At 39.1% G+C, this 26,688-nt stretch overlaps 1 protein-coding gene across 5 annotated transcripts in view; it reads left to right on the forward strand.

The window, feature by feature from the left end:
- Positions 1–16,639: 16,639 nt before the first annotated feature.
- Positions 16,640–26,688, forward strand: part of trpm3 (transient receptor potential cation channel, subfamily M, member 3) — a 145,926-nt gene continuing 135,877 nt past the window's right edge. For all 5 annotated transcript variants that reach the window (XM_085294039.1, XM_085294042.1, XM_085294044.1 and 2 more), the window contains exon 1: positions 16,640–17,202. In XM_085294039.1, the coding sequence (XP_085150165.1) occupies positions 16,999–17,202 (204 nt within the window). In that variant the 5' untranslated portion in view covers positions 16,640–16,998. The remainder of the gene's footprint in view (positions 17,203–26,688) is intronic.

Raw genomic sequence — 26,688 nt, forward strand, 5'->3', positions numbered from 1 at the left:
CTAAATTTAAGAGCTTAAAGAGAAGGACTGCATGAAACACTTGATGATGTGTAATGCTTCAGCTCACGAGCAGTGCAGAACCGTGCACACAATTTCTGGCAAGGTTTCGTCTTGCCAGAAATCGTAAAATTATTACTGTACAGTAGTAATTTTATGATTCAACGTTATTCAATCATCATATTTCATGATTAGGTAGAAAGCTAGCTTTAACTGGCTTTGCTTTATATTGCTTTGGAAATGACAGTTTATTGCTGTGCCATAAAATGTGTATTCACACGCACTGTGAGCTTCTGGTATAACATTTTACAAAGTATGCACTTTCTGCATTTAGATTTGTATCCAGACAGAAATTATTTTTAGTGGAGGTATAGAGAATCATAGGAGTACCAAAAAGTTCACTGAAGAGTAAGAAAATAAACTTTTGTTGTCTGATTCCCAGAGATTCAGACAAAGCCATAAGTGTCTGAAAGATGAATTACAAGGTTCCCTGCCCTGCATCTGTGCAGTGATAAACTGCCTTCATGGTAATACTGAGACTGTTGTAAAACACCCTTTGCATTGAAAGTAGACTCATTGTTTATTTAATTTCCAGGGTTACAGTACAGAGCATACTGAAACCGCAATATTTCCCTAAACCTTTAATGAGTAGTTTTTAATACCTAAACCTAACCAGGTATTTTATTTATTTATAAACCATCTATCAAAGTGAAATCTAAAAGTTAAAAGTGAGTAAAAAGAAAACCGAAGTGCAAAACACGTAGTCGCCAAACGGTACACAAAACTTTGCTCTCCTGGCTGACAAACGTGTCACTTCTGTCACCTCTGCCTCTACTTATCGGTGTCCAGTGCATTCATCAAGGCATCATTACCAAAAGACACTTCTGTGTCTCTGTGACATCAGTGGAACCTGACAGGATGTCAGTATTTGACACACTGTCTCGGCAAATCTATAATCAAATCGATCAATTCAGCTTGAAATCTATCATGACTCCTCTTTTTCGAAAGGACCGCTTCCACGCACACATTTGCATGGAAACAATTTGTGTGTGCAGAGACCACATTAGGCTCCTTGAGTCCACACTGGAGACTTCATTACAGCAACAGTATCGTGTATTCGAGGTAAGTTTATTTGGATTCCCGCAACTACCGCACATGATACATCATTTTTCAGCCTCACCATTCAGTCGCTTCAGCGGTTCCCTGCTGATGCTCGGTGATGGCGGTCCTGAATAATTAAACAATTCTGACATCCATGTAGGGGTCCGTTTCCATGACAACCATTCTCCCCTTGTCCTCGCAGCCCTGAAGAGTAATGTAAATCTCCTGTCTGCTTAATGTCACAGTAACACCAGCAAAGTGCCACAGAAAGACACACAGGTTGGGATCAATGGGAGCTTTTGATGACATGTTTGGCCTTGGTTTGCTCGCCGCTTGGTGTTCTTACACAGGCAAGTCGTGGTGGACAACTTGTGATGACATGAGGCCTGCCAGGAAAGTAATGCTGGTTTTCAGGTGCCAGGTGACACCAGATGAAGCGTAATGATAGACCACACGGGGCACAGAACACCGAACTGTAGTAATCCAGGCAGTATAGAAACTTCGGTATGTACTGATTAATCCAAGCGGAGGTGGGAAGCATCGCTTTAAGGTCACAGAGTGAATATTTTAATGATGCCTGTAATCTTCTCTGACAGTATGTTGACACATCCACGCTTCTGAGGGCGATGCTCTCTCTATCTCGACACACAAAGTCCCCTGGTTTTCCCCGCCACACACACAACACCACTCAGACATAGGCAATTACCCTTTAACATCAAATGGTTCATCAGTTCCCAGGACCATTAGACAGTGAATTAACCTTATCTACCTGCAGATGAAGAGCCATGGGTATGACAGTTATACCCTTGTCCCAGTCTGAGCTATTGCTAGAAAAATATGCCGTGTACTTTCCACGCAGCAGGACACAGGCTAATCACGCACTGAGAAATGCAATAAAAAAAGGATTATGATGCAGTTATTCATTGTCAAGAGTGCTTATTCTGTATTTTAATCATTCACTCAGCTAATATGTGACTCTTTGTTGGGGATACAAACCAGGCCGTGAGATGACTAAATGCTAAAACTCAGCATGGGGTTTTTAAAGCCAAACTTCCTAATGCTGACTCTTTGCTGTGTGTTACCTCAGAAAAAGAAAACCCTCTATGTTTGTAACAAAGATTAGAAGATGCTTTAATTTGATTAAACGTAACTTTTAAAATGTAACTTTTATTTAACTATTAAAGAAAATTGTGGAAACTGTCTAGTCTCAAACACTGAGCTTTGTACTGAATTAGTTTTGTGCCTTTGCTGAAAGCAACTATGATGCCAAAACTATTTGGCACATCATCACAAAAGGATGATCATGGCTTTAGAAGTCACTCACTAATTCGTCCTGTGCAACTGGTCTGTTGAAGACACAAAGTGTACCAAGCCAAGAGAATCACTTGTCTTGGTAGCTTACCAACTCTTGGTATGCTTTGACTGGCCAAACATTAAGTCTGTTGTTCCATGCTCACACAAATGGATCTAGAAACTGTGGGAGATGACAGGGTAAAATATCTGTAGAGGCTATATGTAGGTTCTCAGTCATCCAGGTTATAGTGGTCTAAGGTGTTTGAATTAAATGCAACCTGACATCTTTTAATGGTTTGAACATCGCTTCCCAGGCGATTAAACCATTCGACATGTTTGATCTTAACAACTCTCATAATCGTCAGGAAGGGTCATCCCAAACCCCAAATTTCCTTTTGGAATCTTCAGCTGAAACACCAACTGGAAAACTAGTTGGAAAAGCTACACCTATCCCGACTTCCTAATCCTAGATTACTTTTCAGTGATGACACTCCCAGCTCTGACATCCAACATAAAAGTATTTCAGGAATAACACCTGGTAATCAGCTGTAATAAAAAAATTAAAACATTTTGGTTAAGAGGTGAAAGAGGTGGGAACGCCTTGGTGTTCCCCCGGATAAGCTGGAGGAGGTGGCTGGGGAGAGGGAGGTCTGGGCCTCTTTGCTTAGGCTGCTGCCCCCGCGACCCGGCCTCGGATAAAGCGGATATGGATGGATGGATGGAGGTGAAAGACCTTCAAGAACCTAAAAGAAGTCAACTTGCCTTCAACTCAAGCATTTTAGTCTGTAAAGTGCAGCAGCTTCACTTTAGTCGAGTGAAGCTAAGCTATTCATTTCTTTGAGCTAATAAATTCATCACTACTTACATTTACTGGAACTCAGGAAGGAGGGAATACTTTAGAAGCTATTGAGTGCAAAAATGCATCTCCAGAGCTATGAAAAAGAGAACAGCTCGTGTCTGCAGAACACTTGCTATTGAATAGTGAGCAGGCTGGATGCATGCGGGTAAAACTGCATTGAGGTATCATTCTTATGCTAATCAGTATACTGTGTTTACATCAGCCATAACTCACAAACTCCAATGTTGTGTCTCTATACTACTGCAGTGGAAATAACATTTAAATAAGTAAAAGATGAATCAAACAGTCAAGATGGGACTGAAGTGCAGACTTTCAGCTTTAATTCTTGGAGCACTGAAACTGGTTGTAACTCCTAAACAATTAATTTGTTACTTCAATCACACTTCAATCACATCTTGATTGTTTGGTTTAAAATCCACTGCGGGGGGTGTGCAGAGGCAAAATGAGAAAAAATTGTGTTGCAGTCCAAATACTGATTATATCTAAGTCCCAGAACCCAGCTTAAAAAAAGGATACAGTGAGTTACTAAAAAAACCCTACCTGATAACCTTTTCATCTGAGCAGCTCAATACGTGACATAATTGAATGCACGGATTGGATTTTGGATTGTGTGACTTTTTCTTTTGTGCCAGCGGAGTCATGCCCTCAGCCAGGCTCAACAGTATCAACACCCCTGATGATTAGAAATAGATTTTGTGTGTTTTCGGTTGAGACTATTTTCTGCTCTTGCACATTGCTGGTTAATTGTCTGCAGTATCCTTGCTCCTCAGCCACATGTGAGACACCATGCATTATTGCCTTTGATTAAAGTCACACTGACATAGGACATGTTTTAGCTAATTATGTGTCTGTTTTATCCACTTTCTTGCTTTGAATCAGTTTTTAAAAAAAAATCATTTTCTCTTTTCTTTCTTAAAAGGAGAGCAATAAAAGTAATAGTTATAAGACTGACATTGTTTCCAATAAAGTTAGATCATCATTAAACCGTCAGCTAATGCGAAACACTCTTTAGTATCACAGCTTAAGGTCACAGTGGTAAACAGCTTTAAATGTCTGCTTTATTCCCTCGCTTTCTTCTCTGACAGTCTTCACTGTTCATCGCCCTCCTCCACAAACTCCTCCTCATCGCCCAGCTCCTTTTTCTACAATTACTGTCTCTTCTTATTTGTGCATTATATGGAGAATTTGTGATAACAAGCTTGTAGGGTAGAACCACCCACTCACTGTTACTCACCGTCAGGTAATTGATTACAAATTGTACGCTGTTATCAGGAACCATTGTCTAAGATGCTACGCCTCTCTTAATTGTTTTGTCTTGTTCATGCACTGTTTTGCTCGGATCTGTCTCTCTGTGTCGTTCGTTAAAAGTCCAAAGCCTAAAGAGGTGATCAGGGACGTTTGTATGCAGCAGGTGTGCGTGGTTGCACGATAACGCAGTGTGGAGATGAACGACGCTCAGATCAGCACCGGTTTGTACCTGATGTGACAGACCAAAATTGGATGAGCCACTTTACAGTCTCACCGCTGCATTGTTGCAGACAGGCCATGATAGGAGATGGAATAAAGTGAAGGGAGGAAGCGAGAGAGGATAGCATGAGGATGAACTCAGAGGTGAAAATCACAAATAATAAAAGTAAAATAACTAAGATTAAAGGAAATAAAACAAACAGGAAAAACGAACAAAGATAGAAGAGTCAAATAAGCAGAAGACAGTCGGTTAATTAAGCATGGATACCAAGCTATGGGTTATCTCATGCTCATGTTTCCAGACAACAGAGAGCCATCTTAGGGCCCTAAAATTAATATTGGATCGACAGCGGCCCCTCGGTGTTGTCTCTCAAGACAACTCCTCCCCTCTGTTGCTGTGGCATCCAAGTGATCTCTTCATTAATTCATAGTAGAGAGCAGAACTAAATTAGCTCTTGTTAGCCTCCTGCTGTTTACTTTTCTTTATTTGCTATCATTAAACCTGCTCCCTTCAAACTGTGCACTTTGTATATATATGCGTGTGTGTGTGTGTGTGTGTGTGTGCATGTGAGGGATGTGAGGTGGGCATCATACCACCCTCACCTAGCAACCTGCTCCTGTGAAATGCTCAAAGGGTCTGAATCACTGGGGGTGACACACACACACACACACACACACACACTGGGTGTCCCACCCTGCAGCCCCTCAGAGTAACTGTGACTCAGGTGCTTTTGTTAACGACGTTCCATGTGCCAGATGCTCATCAGGCCCAGGCAGCAGCCAGATCTGCAGGAACAGGTCTTCACTGACTCTCCGATTTTCCTTCTCTTTCAACTTCATCACAAGAAGCAAGGCACTGACTGATAAGAAAATGAGAACGAGCAAAGGAGACGTGACACATTAGTGGAAAAGGGGAATGGCATTGCCTCATCTTCATCACCTTGAGTATTAATTGATTCTTGCTGCCAGAGAGATCTTTTGCAGAGAGATGTAGTACGATTTTTTTTGTTTTTCTTCCTCGTCTTCATGCTGTTTTTGACTCTTCAGGCTCAAACACAGGTATGGCTCGCACTAAAAAGACATTTAAAAAGGCTGGTGTAAGAACGGGACGACGGGTTTGGCACTGAGGGCTCAACAAGATGACTCCTTGGACAAGCACTCTTAGTGGACTAGCTAATGTGTTTTAATAGAGACTGACATTATCACATACACACACACATCCCCATGTGGATACGCTGCGTCATGCCCCATCCTCCAGCACGCCTCCACTACCAGAGGGATGTCTTCCCCACCTGTGGCTTCTGACTCCTAGAGCCAACCATCCTATCACAGCCACCATTATCTCTCTCCTGGCATTCATCTGGTTTTCCCCTTCATCATCTGGTTGTGCTTTGCACCTTTTCTGTTGAAAGTTTTTTTTTCTTTAAAACAGAAGAAAGAAGGACTTTTGCCTCAGTAGAAGATTCAGAAGTTCACGTCAACTAAGGCCAGGAGGAAAGCGATTCCCAAAGGAGCACCCGGAACTTTCCCAGTGGTAAGACATCAGCCATTTTGAATATGAAAGCTCCCTTGGAGATGATGCTCGAGCTAAGGGTATAAAGATGTAATAAAGAGGCCAGCGATAACATGGAAAGTTCCATTAAATCATGCCTAAGAAAAAGTAGTGGAATGAGGACACAGTGATTTGGCAGTGAATTAGAGTCACTGTTGTCTGGGGTGTATTACTGTTAATATTTATTTATTTAATGTTTTTAGGGTGATGATAAAAATTGCATTGTGTAAGCTGTAGTAACAGATCAAGTGCTCGGCTGCTGGTGTCCTAAATAAATAATAGTCCTGTCCCCATATTCTCTCTTTTTCTTGCTTTGCCCCTCCATCTGTTGGCCATTGGACACTGAAGCAACCATATGCTCTTTATGTATAAATCATGTCAATGTTAGTGAAACATGGATTTGGCACACTTCTTCAAAATCAGCCTCTGAGGTATCCTCTGTCCCCTAAAAAGAGTTCATTGTCTATCTCTGTTCTTCTATTCTATCTTTATATTTGCCTTATGTATGTATTTATATTAGTCTAAGAATTCACAACCCTGTGATGTCCTATATGATATTTCTTTCTTCAGTCTTTCTACATTACTGAAATTTATCTCTATAGTTTCAAATGGCTTAAAATTTGCTAACGACCTGGATGAACATGAACTTTTCTTTACAGTGTGAATTTGTTTGTTTTTTATGAACACAGCTTGTGTGGACATACTATGGTGTCTTGTCAGAAATTCAGCGATTGGCTCGTTTGTCCTTAGACAAAGGCGAGCCTCATTAGTGTATATATGGTTTAGACTGAAGGCCAACTTTAATTAGAGAGGCGAAACCACATTTATATAGAAACGCAAACAAAAATGCATCATTTTGCGAGCATATTGAGGGTATCATGAGTTTGCTGGCTGTCACGTAGACTGTCATCAAACAGCCTGGGAGATGTGTAGGAGTGTCGGCAGCAGTTTGGACAGTTTGGATGACACTTCTCTACAGGAGGCTGAGTTTGCTTTTGGCTCATCTATTACAGCCTGACAGTTTGTTGAGTCTTTCCCAACAGTATAGCAGCCAGCAACAGAAGGGCCTAAACAACAGAAAAACAAAGCTGGTTCATGTGTTTTCATTGGGTGGATTTAGCTCTTTTTTTGTTTCTTTTTCTTGGAGTAACACCTGTGTTTCAGTATGGTCACAAATGATAGCTCACCCACTACATAAGGTAGCTGCGCTGCTGATGACAGCTCTCTCTGTCTCTTTGGATGATTGATACCCGACCAGAGTTTTAGCTCTAAATATGCACCTGATGAGTACAGCTGACATATTTGAGGGAAATTCAAAAATTCTGGCTAAGAGAAACACATATATTGTGTGTGAATATTGTGCGTGAATTATTGATGGCATCGGCCTGCTTAAAAATGCATCCCCAACCTTTCTGTCGCACAGAGAGAGGAAACAGTAATTAGTGCGAGGTTATGAGAGGAGACACTGGCTAATTATCAGTGGGGTAAACACAGCCGCTTCTCTTTTTGGAATAAGTGTTTTATTTACAACAGATCGTACAGTTATATGGATTTACAACAAAACAAACAAACAAATAACAGCCATGCCATATTGTTATTTGATGTCCCTAATTTTGAGCGCATGATAATTTTGATAATGAGGGTCCTTTGTTCATTACACTAGTTTTCTACGTTGATTTGCTCAAGATCGTCAGGTGGCATCGTGCCAGACTGAGTATGGCACTCACGGCTGATTAAAGAAAATAAACTATGAAGGAATAAATAGACGGGGAATGGGAACTAGTTAGGCTGCGTGCTGAAGCATAATTGAATCTTATAAAGAAAAAAAAATCTGAAAAATCAAGTTCCCACACTAATCTGTGCAGTCCTGTGTAAAACTAAGTACACCCTACTGTATCTGCAGGAATTAATTGATAAGTAGCAGCCAGGAGCTCTAATCAAATGCACTTATTAACTGATCATAAGCAAGTATGAGCACTTTGGTCTGGTCTGGAGCATTCAGGTGTGTGTTAACTCAATGCCACAATCTTCCTAGGGGTGCATGTCTAAGCCAATTCACCCCAAGGTCAGAGTGTGCAATGAGAGAAAGAGAAACTGCAACAAACCCAGGAGCTGCATCTCCAAATCAAGTTTGACGTATTTGGAAAGGTTACCAGGAGACAGTGTCTTGTCTCTAAAAAGAACAGGACAGGATCGCTTTGGTTTGCAAAGCTACATCCAGACAAACCACAAGACTTCTTTGTGGCAGAAGGCTGCCCCTCCCCGAGCCTGGTTCTGCTGAAGGTTTCTTCCTGTTGAAAGGGAGTTTTTCCTTCACACTGTTGCCAAGTACTTGCTCATATGCTGGTCGTTTGATTTTTGAGGTTTTCTCTGTGTTATTGTAGGGTCTTTACCTTATAATGCAAAGCACTTTAAGGGGACTATTGTTGTGATTTGGCACTAAATAAATAAAATTGAATTGACACAATGTCCTTTGGGCAGATGAGACCAAAGTGGAGCTCTTTGGCCACAGCAAACACAGCAAATGTCCACAAACACCTCAGATGAACTGTCAAGCATGTTGGTGGAGAGGAGACGGCTTGGACAATTTGCAGTCCCTGACTCAACCATGGAGTCCTCTGTATACAAGTATGCTAGTCAAATATGAAGCCATATTTTTTTTTCCACAGGACTAGATGTTCAGTACAGCGGAGAAAGTGCCTTCAAGCGTGATTGTGATTATTGTTATAACAGCATTTATAATTTATTTATTCTACAGTATTTTGATCTTTGTGGCCCATTGTACTAGTAAATCCACACTCTGCAGTTTGCCTTGTGTTGCATTTCCCGGTAATTAAAGCTTTGCTATCGTGACTTGATTAAAAAACTTTAAATTAACTGAATTTGGAGCACCTTCAAAACACCCGAAACACACATCTCTTATAATGTTCTTACCAACTTTTTAAAAAAATGTAACGCAATTCTGAAAATTTACTGTGAGGATTTTAAAAAGGAACAAAAAACACTTTCCTGTCAGTCCCAAACAAATAGTGAAAAACCTTTGATTTATGACCTTACCTCCCTGGACAGAAAACAGACTGAAATCATAATATGTCAGTTAACATACAGCCACAGTAAGTGTGCAGATCTTCATAATGCTTTGAGTGTAAAGAGTGTAGCTCCAAGAGATCTGGTTTCAAAAAGAGAGTAAGGGATTTTGCAAGTAAAACTATTTGTGTGGCATAAAAAAAGAATAAAAAAAACACAAATGCGGAAGTTCAAACATGATTTTACTTTTTGTCTTTTAGAATCTATTACATTTGCTGTCTTAAAAATACTTTCAAATTATGAGTTCAGTGTCAAATTGTTATTGGACAGAGATGAAGCAGTTTTGTTTCTGACATCTTCTGACTCTAAGAACAACAAATATCTCATTTTGCTCTGCTTTTTTTTTACCCAGGGGAAAATGACGAGGAAGTCTCACACCAGAAGAGTTCTGACCCCACTGTGCACGGAAATTAAGGTAGGAACGATACTCCCAGTTTCCCCGAATATTTTAAATACTAAAAAGACAAAAAACAAACAAACATTTCATTTCTAATAGTCGTTTCTAATAACTCGTGCCTGCCTTGTTTCTACACATCAACGATCAAAAATCATGACGAAAACAAAGAAATATACAATTAAACTGACTGTTTGGTTGAACTGATTGATAGAATAATGAATGAGAGGTTCGAGCTCAGCAACCCTCACTCCAGTCCCGCAGTGATACATTGTGTTTCCTAATGCAGCTTAATCACGATAAAAGCCTAATTAATAATGTTAATGCAGTGTTGATTAAAGAAGGAATATAGTTTTCTAGTAAAGAGACTGAAGTGTTTCTGTTTCTCAGGCTACAAATGCTTATTATCCACTTGCTCATCAACAAAAATTAAGACAAGAGTGTAAAGCCTCGTTAAGAAAGTCTAACCACCACCAGTAGCTGTTTATGATATTAGGAAATAACAAGTTTTTCTCAGCTAATGGCAACTCCTTTAACCCTCATCTCCCGCTTCTCCTTCTATTCTGCTCCGAGCCTGTTTGCAGCGTTAAAAGAATAAAATACAGACAGTCAAAGTCACGATCGCACAGCATTTTCTGCTGTGTTAATAGGTCAGTTAGACTTTTAACGCTGCAAACATACCTTAGATAACACAATGTGCCACTAAAATACAGCGTTTGCCGGTTAATTTATTGTAATTTAAAACATTTCTAATCAATAAATATTATCTTAAATAAATTAAATGATGTTCTTTCAAAAACAGGTTCGCCCCCCCAAAAATATTTATAGCATTACATTTAATAAAAATGTCTATTGATTAAAAAACAAAACAGATCAGCGTGAGGTCTTAGAATTATTTATTCACATTTTGAAGGAGAAAAAAAAGTTTGTCCACTTATTAATATTACTAATTTGTACTACTGAATTTAAATATAAATATGTAATAAAAGTTATGTTATGGTGAACATGACAATTGAATTCTGTAGAAACACATGAATAAATTAATTACAGGATATTAAAGACTCTCTTCAGGCTTTTGGTCTGAAAGTGTTTCCTGCAACTTTAAATTAAAGTCAGTGTGGGTCAGAGATTTGTCTATATGTTACACATACGTATATTTTCCGATTTCTTTGGGACAAACACCGTGGAGAACATTTTGTGCAAAATCCTTTCAAATTTTCTTATTTATGAAAACCGCCCAGCACTGAGTGAATGACAGATAATTTGATTGTCAGGAGAAGAGAAATAATTTGTTCTTCAAACGTAAGTGTTTCAAAGCCAGATCATTTCCTTTAAAATGCTCATTACTTCAGCAGCTCTGCTACTACTGCTTGGACAATTTTAATAATTGTATTGATGTCTGTAGGAACAGTAATTCTGCCATTAACAGACTGAACACAAGAAAGTAATGTCTTTTTTTAAACTCTGACAATTAGTAGTTGTTTAGGAGATCAGACACTAACTGAGCAAAGTGTTCTTTCACACCCCCGGCTAGTGGTAGCCCCTCGCGAGGGCATGCTTTGCTCTTTTGTTTATGTAACTGGTTAGAGTCTGCGCCTGACACTTCATGTTCAACCCCGTAAAAAAGTAATTCTGCCACTTGAAGACTTTAAAAGCCTTTCCAACATGTCGCTTGTTTAATGAGATGACCTCGAACTGATGGGTACATTTTGATAAGACAAACAACTCTGTTAATTACTTGGTTTTGGGAAATTTTCACATCCGTCTGACACGAGTTGAACTGAACAAGAAGCACAGGTTGTCCTCTGCATATCTTACTTTCTTTTTTTTGCGGCACTTAGTACATCACTTATAATTTTTGTTGTTAAATCTTTTTCATGCTGTGTAAGAAGATGTGATCACCTGCCATATATGAAGATTTATTTCTTAGTAACTCTTATCGGTAAAGTTTCCTGTACAAGAAAAAACACAGAAAACACGGCTCTGTAGGATTGTGTGTATGTGGATGCAACTGTGTAGCCTTTCATGGGAAGAGTGAACATGATCATAGTTGTCAGGTTAGTAACCTTAGCAACGAGAAGATGTGAAAAGGAATCCTGAGAATGGAGACGTGCCACATATAGCATGTTAACACTTAAGTTACATTAAAAAAACCTTTCTCATTCTCTCAGGCCATCGTTGTTTAGAAAGCTGCCAGGTTAATGAAAGTCAGATGGTTTGTATGATCTTGGTCTCAGTTCTTGGACCTTAAACCAAATAAAACAAAGAGATGCTGAGCTGACTGAGCTGGTAGGCTGTCAGGTTCCTCTGAGATCAGGTTTGTGGCTCTTTGTGCTGTTTGTTACATTTCATTCACATTTCTTCGAGTGATTTTCACCTTCTAGTTTTGCCTTCTTGTGAGATAAAACTGTAATTGTTGTTTGGTTTTAGTTGTAGCTTCTAACCAACAGCATGCCTTTTAATCAACTATATACATCAAAGAAGTGCCGAGAACATAGCCGTGAGTTTTTCTTACTCTTTTTAGAAACACAGTAAACACGAATATCACTTGTTTCTTTTGAATAGAAATTGCAACCAAAAACAGTGCAGTGTGCATTTTTCTTTTTCTTATGCTTTGCATACTCCGAATCTTAGCAATAGCAATTTAAACACTTGAGTGCAAACAAATTATGTCTGGATACACAATGCAAATGTTACTCAAAAGACTGAGTGATGTACAAATGACTTCTTACTTTTTAAGAAAGTAATGATACTTATTATTCTCTGAAGAGAACATTTTGTTCCCTGACAAGGTTTGAAATGCGCTACAGAGAAGATTAGACTACAGTCCACCTCTTAATGAGGCTGCACAGAGTTTTCTTTTAATGTTTAAGTAAGAACAGAAAGCTGACGAAAAGGTAAAAACAAGCCCGAAGAGCACTTCACATTGATCAAAAACTTGGCAGTTGTGCAGAGATTGCATTGAATTTTTTTTTTTACTTTTAGCAACTGGTTGCTAGTAGTTGTAACAACCAGCTAGTTTCCCAGAGGTTGAGTGTTCAACAACCTCATTCTATGGGCGTTTGATCACAAGGAAATTGCAAAGGTTACGTGATGGGATGCGACCTGTCTTCAAACAATCACAGTTGGATTCAGACTGGCTAAATTAGCCCAGATTTAGCCAAGAAGACACACATCCAATCTCAGACACATTTGGGAAAGCTTGTAAATAACTGTCTAATTAATAAATCGATTCAGCTGGTTCCCTTCTGGTTGGATACCTGTTTTAAAACTAGGTTGCTGAGTCCCTATGGCATTTTACAGTTAAATCGCTTTCCTGCAGCAACTACGTCACTGTTTATCGAGGAATTTGTGTTCCTCTAACCTCTAATCTGCAAGGTTACGGCTGGACTGTGAATGCAAGTAATTAATATGAATTTCTGTTTGAATTTCTGCTCATGTAGATGACAATAAATTTACAACTGATAGCAGGCTGTCTCTATCTTATTGTTGTTTAATGGCTGTCTTGAAGCACCAGTCGCTTTGAAGATGGAAGCTGACTACAGGTGCTCACAAACCTGATCCTTACCCTCAGAGCAGCCATTTTTCAAGTTCATTACACGTGGTTGGAGTATTTTTTTTTTTTTTTTGAGACAGGATCTTCAACCACTGCTTTCCCGGGTGTGACTGTAGCATTAGCACCAGTTTCTGTCCAGGTCATAACTTTACCGTTATGATCTTTTCCATTCATGCAATAATAATAAATGTAATGTCCATGTAATGTCCATCTCTGCCCCATCAAAAGTTATAGACTGCTCCAACATTTTTCTTGCAGGCTGCACAAGAACTGAAATCAGTTGATTTTAAAAAGTATTTTAAAAAGTGTGCAGGAAAAAGGAGACAATGTTTTTTTTCCCCTTCTTATCAGTCAATAACTGGTGAACCCCTGAAGCACAAGTAAAGCCAACTCTGTGATTACTCTGTATTACATTGCAACACATTACATAGTTTGAATGAAGGCACTCTGTGCTTTTTAAATTTTGAAATGCTGACTTTTGGAGGAGGGGAAATAGGCTGACGTGAGCTAGGCTAGTAGGCTAGTAAAAGTTGTTAAATCCACTCAACTTCTCTCAATTTCAGATGAATCCAGTGTGTTTATACAAAACATGCCTACGACCCTTTCTTTCTTTAAAGAAAGGGCGTGTGTGTGTGTGTGTGTGTGTGTGTGTGTGTGTGTGTGTGCGTGTGCTTTTACCTTAGCAAAGCAAGGTTCCATTGTTTTTCATTGCACAAAATACAACATTTATTTTTTTCTTTATAAACTAAAAGTAATATGTTTTTTACTGCTTTAGGAGAAAAAGGTCACCATTTCCAGTCATCTTTTATTCATACATCCCACTAAAACAGACATTTACAGTACATATCATATATTTTTGCATAACCTGGAATAACATTTCCATAAATCAATATATGCTTATATTATGCAGTATGTTTACATTACCTGTCATATTTATTTTTCTAAAGCTTGCATTCATTTGAAACCAGTAAAAAGCAGACAAATCTCAGCGGCGAGTAGGACTGAAGTAGCTTAGATATTTGGTTTTTCTTGAGTTAGGTTAGATAAAAGCAATGCAATAAATAAATAAATAAATAAATAAATAAATACTAGGCTTTGGGCTTTTCATGGCTGAAACTTTGGTCAGTTTTGGCTCTGGGATAAAATTATGTATACAAACAAAGACAGCAGCTAGCAATGTAGGCTGGCTGCTGTTTAGTTTACACAGTTCAATTAAGATCAAATCAAGAGAAAGACAACCAAGAACTTTTAAAAACTACATTATACAGGTTACTCGTTCATATTTGTTAGCTTTATCTATACCAACCGCTCCTTGTGATGGGATTTCATTTAACTCCTTTCAAAATGATGTGAAAATTAGCTTTAACTGACTCACTGATAGTGAATTTTATATGTCTGGTGTCATGGTTTGCTTCAGATAATACTAAACACTATTAAATTAACAAACTGAAGTTAATTTAGTTGACTTTTGAAATGTGAAAGCTTAACTTAATAAAGTTAGTTAAGTGTGCGTAACTTTAGTGCATTTACACAGAACCATCAAACTGTTAAGAGACGTTTGTGTAGCTGAATTCAGTCTAACGCTGAAACAAGCGGCCTGCTGTGTTTTACTGTGAGCTAAATATTATTAAATATTTTCCTTATGCTCTGAAAGAAAGCACATTAGTGTTTTATGCACAGCTTTCAATATAATATACAAATTCTTGGTGAGAGCCTACAGGTCATTTTCTCTAATAGTTTGAATGATCAAAAACAGATTCATAACATAAAATTCTCTATAAAACATAAACACCAGTTAGATTTATATAAAAGAGGAGAAGCTGGGACCTGTGAAGGCTTTGACATTTCTGCTTGAATGCCTTTTTGTTTTCTTGCAACTTTCAAATTGATTGACAAATTGTTTAAGCTATAGAAGTGCAACGACTTTTTGTTGTTTGATAAGACTGAATCAATGGTATACAATCTAGCACGTACACTCTGACATTTCCTTTTAGCTTTTCTGATCAAACATGTCATAACTGGCAAAATGTACATCGCGTGGCTTTGAGTTGTTCACCAATAACATTGAGGGCTGGCTTTAATATCATTTTGTTGTCATCATTTGTTTGACCTGAACTGGTGATGGTGTGTTTTTTGCTCCAAAAGACGCCGTCTCTCGGTCTCACTCCTTCTTCTGCTCTCCCACTCACTTGCTCCCTGTACCTCCTCTCATCCTTCAGGGGCTCTCTGCCTCACTGTCTCTTACTTCTCAGTAAGACTCTCTATCTCTCGCTCGCACGCGTAAACGCCGCAGCGTCCTCCCAGGTGGTGAGCGGTTGCTGGGAGCGACTGCAACAATGTCCCCGGTGTTCAGACACTGTCACCTCTTTTTACTGTGCATCCCCCCGTTTCCGTCCCGTTATCTTACTTAATCCCTCTCTTCCCGTCTCTCTCTATATCTCTCATATTATTTTTTGTCCCAGAATAATTTTGTGCTCTTCTCCTTTTGCCACAATCTAGTTTGTGGCATATTAGACTTGCTGTCATGCTGTTTCTCCACTACTGCACTGGAAAAATGGACTCAAATCCTTACCGTCTGTCAACTCCACAGCGTGGCATGTCTTTTAACACTTCTGAAGCCTTTGAGTGAGAAGTGTGAGAGTGGAGGAGGATGATGATGATGGAGAAGAAGAAGAAGGAGACCATGACTCTTGGTTTTATTTGGCGACACTTTTTGTTCTACAACAAAGAAGCCAAGGCTGCGCCATGAACTGTAAACCATGTGCATAAAGTACCAAAAGAGAAGAAGAAGAGGGGGACACACACATGCGCCACACACAGAGGAGAGAGTGACAAGCTGAATGAAAGATCGGGGAAGCAAGACAAGCAGGAGAGGGAGGGAATGGAGGTTTTAGTAGCTGTGGGTATTCAAAGCACAGTGTTCACAGTAAGAGAGTGACTTACTGAACAGGGTGTCTGTTTCTGTGCCTCTCAGTCAGCTTTAAGCAGCTCTGCGCAATGCTCAACAGGAACCCTGCACTCCTGAGACTCTTGCTTGTCTCTTCGTTTTTCCTTGTGTGGTCGCCTTTTTTTTTAACCTCTCTCCACCTGCCTAGCTGTCATCTCCTCTCCCCACCTCTCCTCCTTGTTGTTATTTCATCTCTTTCACCCGGATCTGAATATTGTACTCCCTGACCCCCTCCTCCTCCCTCTCCCTCTCTCTTTCTCTCTCCCTCTCTCCTTCTATTGCCTTGTTTCCCTATTTTTCACTCTCTCTCTCTCTCTCTCTCCCTGCGAGGAGGGAAAACAGCATCAACGGCTGAGCCACAGTAACAGCACATGCAACAGGGTGCAGGCAGCACCTTCTGCTTCACCACCTTCCTCTCTGACTCTCGCTCCCTGCCAGAGGAAAGACACAGAGAAGAGAAAGAAGAGCACAGGAGTGAAGCCGTGCAGGTGAAGATCTGTTGCGCAACAGATCAGAAGAAGAGAGAGAAAAAAGTGACATTAACAGGGAGACAGGAGTCAGACATTTACCCAGTCTTAAGACTTAAGGAAAAAGGGGGCAACAGAGGGAGACAGGGGCTGTTCAGTGGGTAGTTGAGAATGAAGTGAAGATGCCACCTGTGGCACTAGTTTGAATCAAGAACAGCCTCCTCTAGTCTGCGTGGCTGCCGTACTTGCCACATCTGTTGACTACATTTTTAACACTAATGGCTTCCAAGAAGAAGTGGGCAGAGCGGAGGGAGTTAAGACGGGAGCGGCCGTTCTCCACCCGGGATGATTCATCTGTTGCATCCGGGACATCTGGGCCAGGACGTCCCACCACCAGGGGGCGTTTCTCAGAGTCGTGGAAGAGGCTCAGCTCCAGAGGGGGGTCCACCAAGAGGGGGGTACTCAACTCTCAGCAGCCACCGGTAAGATGTTTCGAGGCCCCCGCTACTGGTTCCCCCAAAGATTAATCGATGATCTGGGTGCTGGGAGGGGAAATGGGACAGGAAAGGCTGCTGTTAAGCACCTGTGAGAGATCAGGAGGTAATTGGGGTAAAGGAATTTGTAAGACTAATTTAACCAATCAAATGTACCAGTTTTGTAGTTTAGTACGAAACTGGTACATTTTAGTAGTACTCAAGTAACAGCAGACTTTTTATACTTCTTGAGTGGTAAAAAACATTTAGCGTTTAGGTAGGTTGCTGTTTTTGCCACAGAGTAGTTGTTTTTTTAGCTTTATAGTCTGCCATCACCTGTTACCTTGGAAACCACATGCAGCAGTCAGAATAGCTTTATTATATTCATATTGACTTTATTGTATACACATACTCTAAATCACACAAACATATAAGATCACTTACTGGTTATGGCTTAAAGCTGCCACTTTTTTCTTTAACTTTACTGGCAGTCTTCTGTAGGAGCACCACAGTGTCGTGTCTACCAAAGACTAATGGTGATTAAGGTGCCTGCGTTTCCTGCACATAATTAGCAAAATGTCCAAAGGACCAGCCCGTAAAAACCCAGAATACCCAGTGGATGTGTAATGGGACAAAGGAAAAGAACTGCACATGGAATAGTGATTGAAACAAATGAAATAACTTACCTTGTGTATTGAACCAAACAAGAGACCAGCCTTGAGGACAGTGCCATTTGGAAGTTTTTGCATTTTTAAAAAAACAGGTATCAGCTTTATGACTCTAAAAACAGATATTTTAATCTTGGTAACACTTTATAATAACCCTCAGCAACCAATTTTAGCAAATATTTCTCTCACAGTGAAATCAGTTTTCTTGCTCTACTTGCAGATTATGTGTATAAATGTATACACTATATTAGAGAATCTGTTAACATTATGTAGATGAATATTAATGTTTATGTGGCTCACTTGTCAAGGCTGTGAACCTGCAGAAGAGCTTGTGTGATTCTGTGCGAAACCAATGGGTTGAATGACAGCAGCATTTGGGAATGATAATGGACTCAGTAATTACATTTTTTTTCTTTTATAGAGTTACAATCACATTTGGAAATCATTATTCTGGATTGTATTATATTACACAAGCTTAGGATCAAGTAACAATACCGATGGTTATTAAACAGCTTTATTATTTCACTGTTTCCTCACAGCAAACTGTTTGCTAAATCTGAATTATCCATCAACAACATATTAACGATGGCGACTACAAAGTGTAATCTCCATCTTAATAGCCTCTTCGGAAATGGCCTACGCATAATACAATATTCCTGTGGATTAGCATTACTTTACAATTTATGAATAATCCAGGAGACAGAATTAAACTATTAGCACTTGCTTGTAAATATATCGGAAGTTTAGATGAATCACTGAAATTCAGACTCTTACTGTTCTCTACTCTTCATTTCTTATTTCCATTTTTCTGCTTGTCTTCTTGTTCCGCTTCAAAGTGCCAGGATGCTTGTGTACTCCTTCTTATGGCAGCATCTGTCAAGCTAGTGGGAAAAATCTTCTCCATAGTCACTGCAGCAGTGATGAAACTTCTGGGTAATATGATTCTTAGGGATGCAGGGTCCGGTTCACACTATTTTCCGAAATACAGATCTTCTTTGATGTCTATGGATTTAGATGAGACCAGCTAAAGCCATCGGTTAGCCGAACTATCGCACTTAGCCAATCTGTGGCGTGATTTGGCAGCAGTTCCTGCAGTTGGAGATGTGCAGGGGACAGCGATATGCACAGATGGAGATACTAGATCTGTTTCCAGTTTCTCACTTGTGCTCCAGTAACCAGTACGATTTAATATTGCACACAAAAAAACTCAAAGGAAATGGAGCTTTTATTTATTTATTTTTTAGCCACATGGACTTAAAGGTAGTGAGCAGCTAGTTTTGTTCCACGTGGGCTTAGAGATCATCTGAATATATGGAAAAAGCTCATTTCATAACATTAAAGCCATTATATATTCTCCTGATTGCGTTTCATGTGCACAGCATTAGCTTCTCTTGGTCATTTGGGATTTGAGTTGCTTGGATATGAACCTCTGTGTCATACTACACTGCAACACCACTGCTAGTGTCACATCATTAGTCATCCATAATGGCTGCTGTAGGTGTGTGTGTGTGTTTGTATGCCTTTTTATAGAGCGAGTGAGTGATCCTGTGTGTGACTAACTAAATGAGTGGGACAGACAGTGAAGAATAGAAATAGTGATAGATGAAGAATTACTCACCTAACATCCAATATTTTGTAATTATTCTGAATGGATGAAAGACGGGAGGATTAGAGGCCAGGGAAGACCAGGAGAATGAGGCATTTAAAAAAAAAACATTCACCACAGTATTGTGGATTTAAGTGTATTTCTTGAAATCTCGAGTAAATGTCTGCATACTAAATGGAAAAAAAAAACCTTACAAAAAAGGCGAATAAGGCAACCAGCTGCAAAGCCTTTATCAAACTAAGAGATGACATCTTCTGCCAACTTAGGTTAAGAAGTTCAGTCAAAGTGCTTTCATGAGCCTGTCAAATGTAATATTCCTGCTCAGGCTTTCCAGTCTGCTTAAGTTAAAATGACTTATGCTATTAAGTTACAGACTTTTTAAATACTTCTTATTTCAGCTTGTAACCAAGTGTTTGGAGTGTTACTTTTATGCTTATTTTTTAACGTATTACCCATAGAAGTTAATTTGTTCCAGATATTACATTACTTTTCCATTTCTTTTGTGTTATGTATTTAAGTATAACCTCAAAGTTGACTGCACAAACAGCACAGTGCATTTCGTTACGATACTACAAGTTGATCCTTCCTTTTACTTGTTGTAAATCAAACTGTGGCTTCTTGGTTGGGGTCAGCATACACTTAGTTTAACCATCACCCTGTGCCTAGATTATTATTATTTTATTTTTTTGCATAGAAATCGAAATGTAATATATTGCCTTTGCAGATGCAGATGAGACATTAGATGTATTGGTATATGTTTCTAGCATGGGTACAGTTTTCGATTTGTGGTCACATTGTTGTTCTTTTTCACAGCTCTTAGAATCCTCAGACATTTTTCTCCTATTTTCTGCACAAATGATCACTGCCACCTTTTCTTCACATCAATCTATCGAACTCATCCAGTTCATGTGCTGGAGGCTATTTGGGCTGTCATGGTGAAAGGGAGGGTACACCCAAACACAGAAAGACAGACACCCATTCATGCCAAAATTCAAACCTATGGCCAGTTGAGAATCATGAGTTAACCTAAGACGGATTTGTTTGCAAGAACTTAGTGAGCCCACTAGTGCAAATTCCACACCAGAAAGACCCCAGGTGATCAGTAGATCTGAATACTTCTTGCTGTGAGCCAACAGTGATAACCACCTCACCACTGCGTTGCTTTTATTCACATAGAACTGTAAGAAATAAAACAAAACAAAAAAACAATAAAGGAACACATTTTGAATCTCATATCTTTCAAAAGTATTTCTAAAAATACTGATGCGAGCCTGTGCTACCCCTCAGCCTCCTGGAAGATGCCCCTTTGGTATAAAGTTAAAAATCCTACATTGTTTAATTCTCAAGTTATTGGATTCACAAACGTGTCCACACCACCCACTGACTATCTGCCCGCCTGGCCGGCTGACAACAATACCCCGTCAACCTTTTACAGCTGAGGGGTAAAAATGGCTAATAATTGCTTTAGAGGTGAGACTGTAAATTTGGTAGTTAGGTTGGTGCAAAACTAAATATAACATACTTTTTTTTTTAAAAAAAAAAGAGATATTTCTGATTTTTAATTTGCTGGCAACAGTTTCATTTAACAAAGAAGGTACTGACTCTTTAGGTTCAGCACAGGCCACGCCCACATATGATTTGTGATCTACACCAGCGGTCTCAAACTCATTACGATGCATTCTCTTTATACAGACAAATATATTCTAAAAAAGTTGACATCCATCTAAAAATAGATCGATTATGAGAAACATGTTTAATATAAACATTAATTCTCCACAGTTTCCACATTGGTCAGTCTACTGTCATTACAAAGGCTTCCATAACACAAAGGAACTTGCTTAACCATCATACTTCAAGCTAAGGCCATACCATACCATACACTTTATTTAAAAATCACTTATTTATAAAGGGCTAATCAAAGTCCTGTACAATATCATATATGTATAAAAGACAAACACAGGCCAAGTAAAAGAAGAAGTTAAAAAATAACAGAGGATATAAAAAGTAAGCTAAGAGCAACATCTCACGGTTTTGGCCTTGGGTAATGCCGCTTTCAGTAAGAGGGCTATAAAAGTGATGATAATTCAGCCTGATGCTAGTATGAAAACAACTGTTTAGCAATCCCTTCATGATGTGATCTCAGTCATTTGCAACACAGTGTCAAGTGAAGCGCCAAATATAGCGAGCCAAAGTCCAAAAATGATACTAACTTTCTTAACGTCCTTTCTTCTGGATCTGTACGTATTTATGTTAGTGAAACATGCATGCTTATGTTTATGCGTATGGCTAAAAAAGTGAGTGCAGCGTGTTATGTTGTCTGGCTGTAGCAGGTTCAAACTACAGCTTCTGCTCAGCTTTATAAATTCTCATTATATAATTGCAGAGAGAGCCAGCAGGCACGCAATCAGAACCCAGAAACTGTGATAATTGGAAGTGCAGCTGCTAATTAATATTATTGATCACACCTGCACCAGCACCAAAAACATGTCTGAGCAGTATCCACCGATGCCTTTCTATAAATAAAGCTACATATTGGGTGTTTATACTCATCGATGCACTTTAAGCCTGCACTTTAAAGATTGCTGCAGCCACTTTTTTAATGTGCATATGTTTGGTGGCTTCATCACCATATGTTAAATTATGCATTCATGCTGCATTTGTTGCAAATGGTTCGGTACAAGCTCCTCTCCTCTTTCACAGAAAAAGACTTGATACAGTTGGAGTTGTTACTTTGTATCTAGCCCAGCTTTTCACAGCCACACAAATTTCACACCAAATTAAGTTTGGAGCTATCGCTTAAATTTCCCTATGCACAAGTCTGTAGAGATTAAGTGTGTGATACACTGTTTCTCTCAATTTGGGTCTTTCTTTATTGCCATGCGAATGCCCTGCAGTTCACGAAGCCATCTGTGGATCATAGAGACCGTCTGCTCGGTAAGGCTAGAGAAGTCCCACATCTCTTTTAAAGGTCCACGGGGATGGTTTTTTTCCTCAGGTTTCCCATATCTGTGTGATGTCTGTTTGAGCGTAGCTTCTGTGTATTTTAATATGTGAACCATGTGAGAATATATGAAGAGTCTCCTTTTGAGGATATGGCAATTTGAGATGGGATGGTAGTGTCAAAGCCTCTCAGCTTGTACCGTCACTATCAAGCTTTGGTTGTAATGAGCCTCATCTCATGCCACAGTGGGACCATACTGTCTGTAAAACAGATATTACCCCCCTCCCTTGATCACCCTTGCCCCCGGAGCATGACATCAAAAGCTCCCAGAGCTCATTTGACTCTTTTTCTTATAGGTCTTTAGCTGCTCTGATGGGACACATTGGTGCTTACTATGTTTTTCTGGAGATTTATTTGATGTTAAGAAATAGAAAAAAAGAAAAAGAAAGTTACACCAAACATCAGATAGCTTTTTAAATGGAAACCTGGCAGCTTTGGTCACAGCAGGAAACTGTTTTAGTGCAAAAGACCTACTACATTTTCCCATGAGTCACTCTGTCGTCTGTATATACTCTGTATATATCCCAGCTTCTAGCAAATCATTTTTTCACACAAAACTGGTACATAATGATGTAAGTTAAGATTTTATTTTCTATTTTTTTCCCGTAATTTAAGCATTGATGTAAAAGCAAACACAGGTCGATCACGCAGCCTCAGTTGGGGTAACCGAACTTACATCACTGTAAAAATGTCCTGCTTGCATACAACAGTCATGCGAACAAATCAAGTTCTTCACGTGTTTGTAGGAGAAACAGATGCAGATTTTGATGTTCCCATCTCTATGCTTCATGTTTTAATTTGTCTCATTCAGCTTCTACCATCCTAACCGTGTAGTTCAAAGTCCTCACTTGAAACCTCGCTGTTTTATTCTTTTCATTTAATGGTTCGTGCTGTGCCATTCTCTCTCTCTCTGCACTCATACTAGTTGACTGTATTTCACAATGGGTTATAAAAAAAGTTGCATCTGGTAATTCTCTACAGCTATTTCTGCTGCTATTTCCCTCCAGGCTTTTTTTTATTGTTATTTTGCTGCAGTGTTGGGCACAGGGTCTGCCTGTGCCCAACACTGCTTTTGCATAGAAATCACCCAACAAATAACCTGCATGATAATCTGCCGGATAAGATATGTGATCATGACTGGCTCCAGCATCCAGGCCTCCGGGCCCTCAGTCAGCAGTCTGGTCACTGGGGAGGCGACACATGCAAGGAATCTGAATCAAGGCAGGAAGTGTATGCTAGGCAATTAAAAAAATCCTCTCATGTTATCTCCTGTGGTTGCTTGGCAAGAATTTAAGCAAATTTTACATTAGCTGTTTCATTCATGGGCCTATGAGTCCTTCAATGTGCATGAATATGGATAATCGCCTCACAGAACTAAAAAGGTACGGCTAACTGCTTAGCATTGCTAACTGTGGTAGATGCTTTTACAAAAGCTTTTTATGGAAGCTTTTTTCCACCAAAAAAACAAAACAAAACAAAAAAAAAGACATTCATAGCTGAAATTTCATGGCAATAAATAAAATTTCAAGAAACTAACTTTAGCTGAGCGACTTGGGACGCTCTGTGAAGCTTACTTACCGGGAAGCATAAGGCATCAGTTGGGGGTGGAGTTTTGTCGCCATCCTGCTAGGTGGGTGGCCGCTCTGCCTAACTCGAGAACAGGGCAACATAGGATGTTGAAATTCATACCATAGGTGCATCTACTAAAAACCTCTGACATATTCCAATCTCAGTGACCTTGAACTCAAAGTCAAGGTCAGAGGTCAACTTTTGCATAAAACAAATTATTTCCTAAAATTTTGTTGCTTTTTTAGTAAAGTTTTATGATAAAAGTTAGAAATTCCACTTTTAGGTTAAGGTTTAATCACTTGCACTGAAAGTGCCCGATTTCTTTTTATATGTTCACATTTCCCTTTTTTAAATTTTAAAAGTATCTTCATAAGAGGTTACAGAGTTTAACCATACAAAGTTTTTGAGACCACTGTTACTAACAGCTTCACTGCTTCATTAAATTCTTTTGGAAAAGAGTAAATGTTCACCAAATAGCTCCACATCACAGTTGTGTTAGCAGTATTTCAGGCTTATTTTTTTTTAATGCTTCACCTTCTGCTCGTGTTGGATTCTCATTAAAATTAAGTCAAGTATAATAATGCTTCTGAGGCAGAGGTCATAAAAGAGGGAAAGCTTTCACAGTTCCTATGGAAACAGTGCGTTTTTTTTAAGCAGTGCTTTAGAACAAAAGTCTCTTTCTCACAAACTTCTTTGTGTTTTCTGCTCCATTGCACAAACACTCAAAATATTAAAAATAAGATCAGACGTCAGGTTAGTGCTGTTTGCCTCTTCAAGCTATTTTTACAGTTAAAGACAGACACTTAACGATTAAATGCAAATAGCTGTATTTTTGACATTGATTGGAAACACGTTCAGTTTTATACTGTTAGCTGTTTGGATCCAAAACTCAATGAGAGAGTAAAAGCTTTGATTACCTTCTTAAACATTTCAAGTTTTGAGTGATTATGTGATTTTTTTGCAACTTTTTTGCTAAAGGTGGTCAGTCTTTCTCCTGCTTTGCATAAAACGTCTCATTTTTACCTACATTTGCATCCTAGGTACAGTTTTCTGGTATTGATTCTAATATCGCTGGGAGGCACTTACTGATTTTTTTAGGGCATGATGTGTTTTTTTTATTTTATATTCATAAATAAGATGCACTTTTTATTTTGTCTTGGCTCTCCTGGGCTCACTTTAAGTGTTGTCATGTTTTTGAGAGTCCTAATCTTCTTTTTACTAATGTAACAAAGAAGATTCAGCCTTCAGGTTATGATGCTGTGTGAGTGTCGCAAAGACATCATGATGAAAAGAAGAGCTACGTAGCTCTCTTTGCTGACTGAATACACTGTCTGGTTATATTAAGTTATAAATGATGCAAACCATCTCAATTGGCAGCTTGTGAATCTGATATGTGCCTTATCTTGCAACTTTGTTTTGTGCTTTCATGGTTTGTGCTTTGAAGTTCTCTCAGTGTAGCTGTTCAATAAGTGCAGGTGATTAACAAAATGTGACACTCATGCAAAATCAATTGAGCAAATATTTTAGTGCTGTGGTGATACTAGTGCCCCCTTGTGGCTCCTACAGTGAAAGAAAGAGATTAAAAGACCACTCAGCAGACAATTATTTGACATTTATTTTCCTAACTACTTTTGTAATTGTGTGAGATATTGGCTTTATTGATTCACTGACATGCGTGGGCGATGTGGTGGGTTACCACTGCAAGGTAGTGCTAAGACCAAGTGTGAAGAAGGATGATTTGTGCAGATGTTCTGGTAATGGCAATTGCATTTGCACCCTGTTGTTGTCTCAGCAACACTTTTTGTTGCTTCTGGTCACTTAACACGCTTCTTGTTTTTCCAAGCTTCTGACCTTTCCATTTTCAATGCTAACCCGAGCTAGCAGCATTCTTAATTTCATTCCAGAAAACAGGTTTTAATAAATTACTATTCATGTTATGCATAATGTATAGTACCCCTGCTCTATATTGGCAGATACCCAGTATTTTTTAAATTCTTTTCATAGAAGTGTTTCATTCTAGCACAGTAAGGTGAGAACCACGGCTTCTTTGTAAACCACTGGCCTATTGTAGTACAACTCATGTTAATTAAATAGAAATTACACAGCAAAGGGAAGGGGGAAATGAGGCGGCCATCTGGAGAAAGGCTAGTGGGTGGCAGATGGACAGAGACAGATGTGGGAAATGTGAAAACATCAGTCCCCACACCACTCTCAAACCGGCATAGTCTGGCAACAAGTTGCTGACTGGGAATTAGCTGTCAAGCAGCCCTGCTTTGTACACAAAATTTAAACAGAAGTAAAACATCCTCTTGTTGATGAAGGAATCATTAATTTAAAAAACAATGACAAGAACAACAACCTGTTCTTGTAATGCAATAATAGATTTAAATTTAAGTAGTCCATCACGTTCATAAGCACCTCTTACTCAGTCTGTGCTGTTCTTGCTACCTCTGAAGCTGTCCTTTTCTTTCATAACCACGTTCTCTTGTTTGTTTGTTTGTTTTTTAGATATTATTATTTTTATTTTTTCCAAAACTCACGAGTCTCACATGTTAAGACTTTGAAATGGGAAAACTTCAACTGAAAGATCAGATTCTTTTTTAAGCTAATTTACACTCTTTAGACCTAGAACATGACATAAACACAATAAA

Source organism: Mchenga conophoros, linkage group LG12 (assembly GCF_057382185.1).
Source record: "Mchenga conophoros isolate Kocher_MC1m ecotype Shallow Benthic linkage group LG12, M_conophoros_male_GT1.1, whole genome shotgun sequence".
Lineage (NCBI taxonomy): Eukaryota > Metazoa > Chordata > Actinopteri > Cichliformes > Cichlidae > Mchenga > Mchenga conophoros.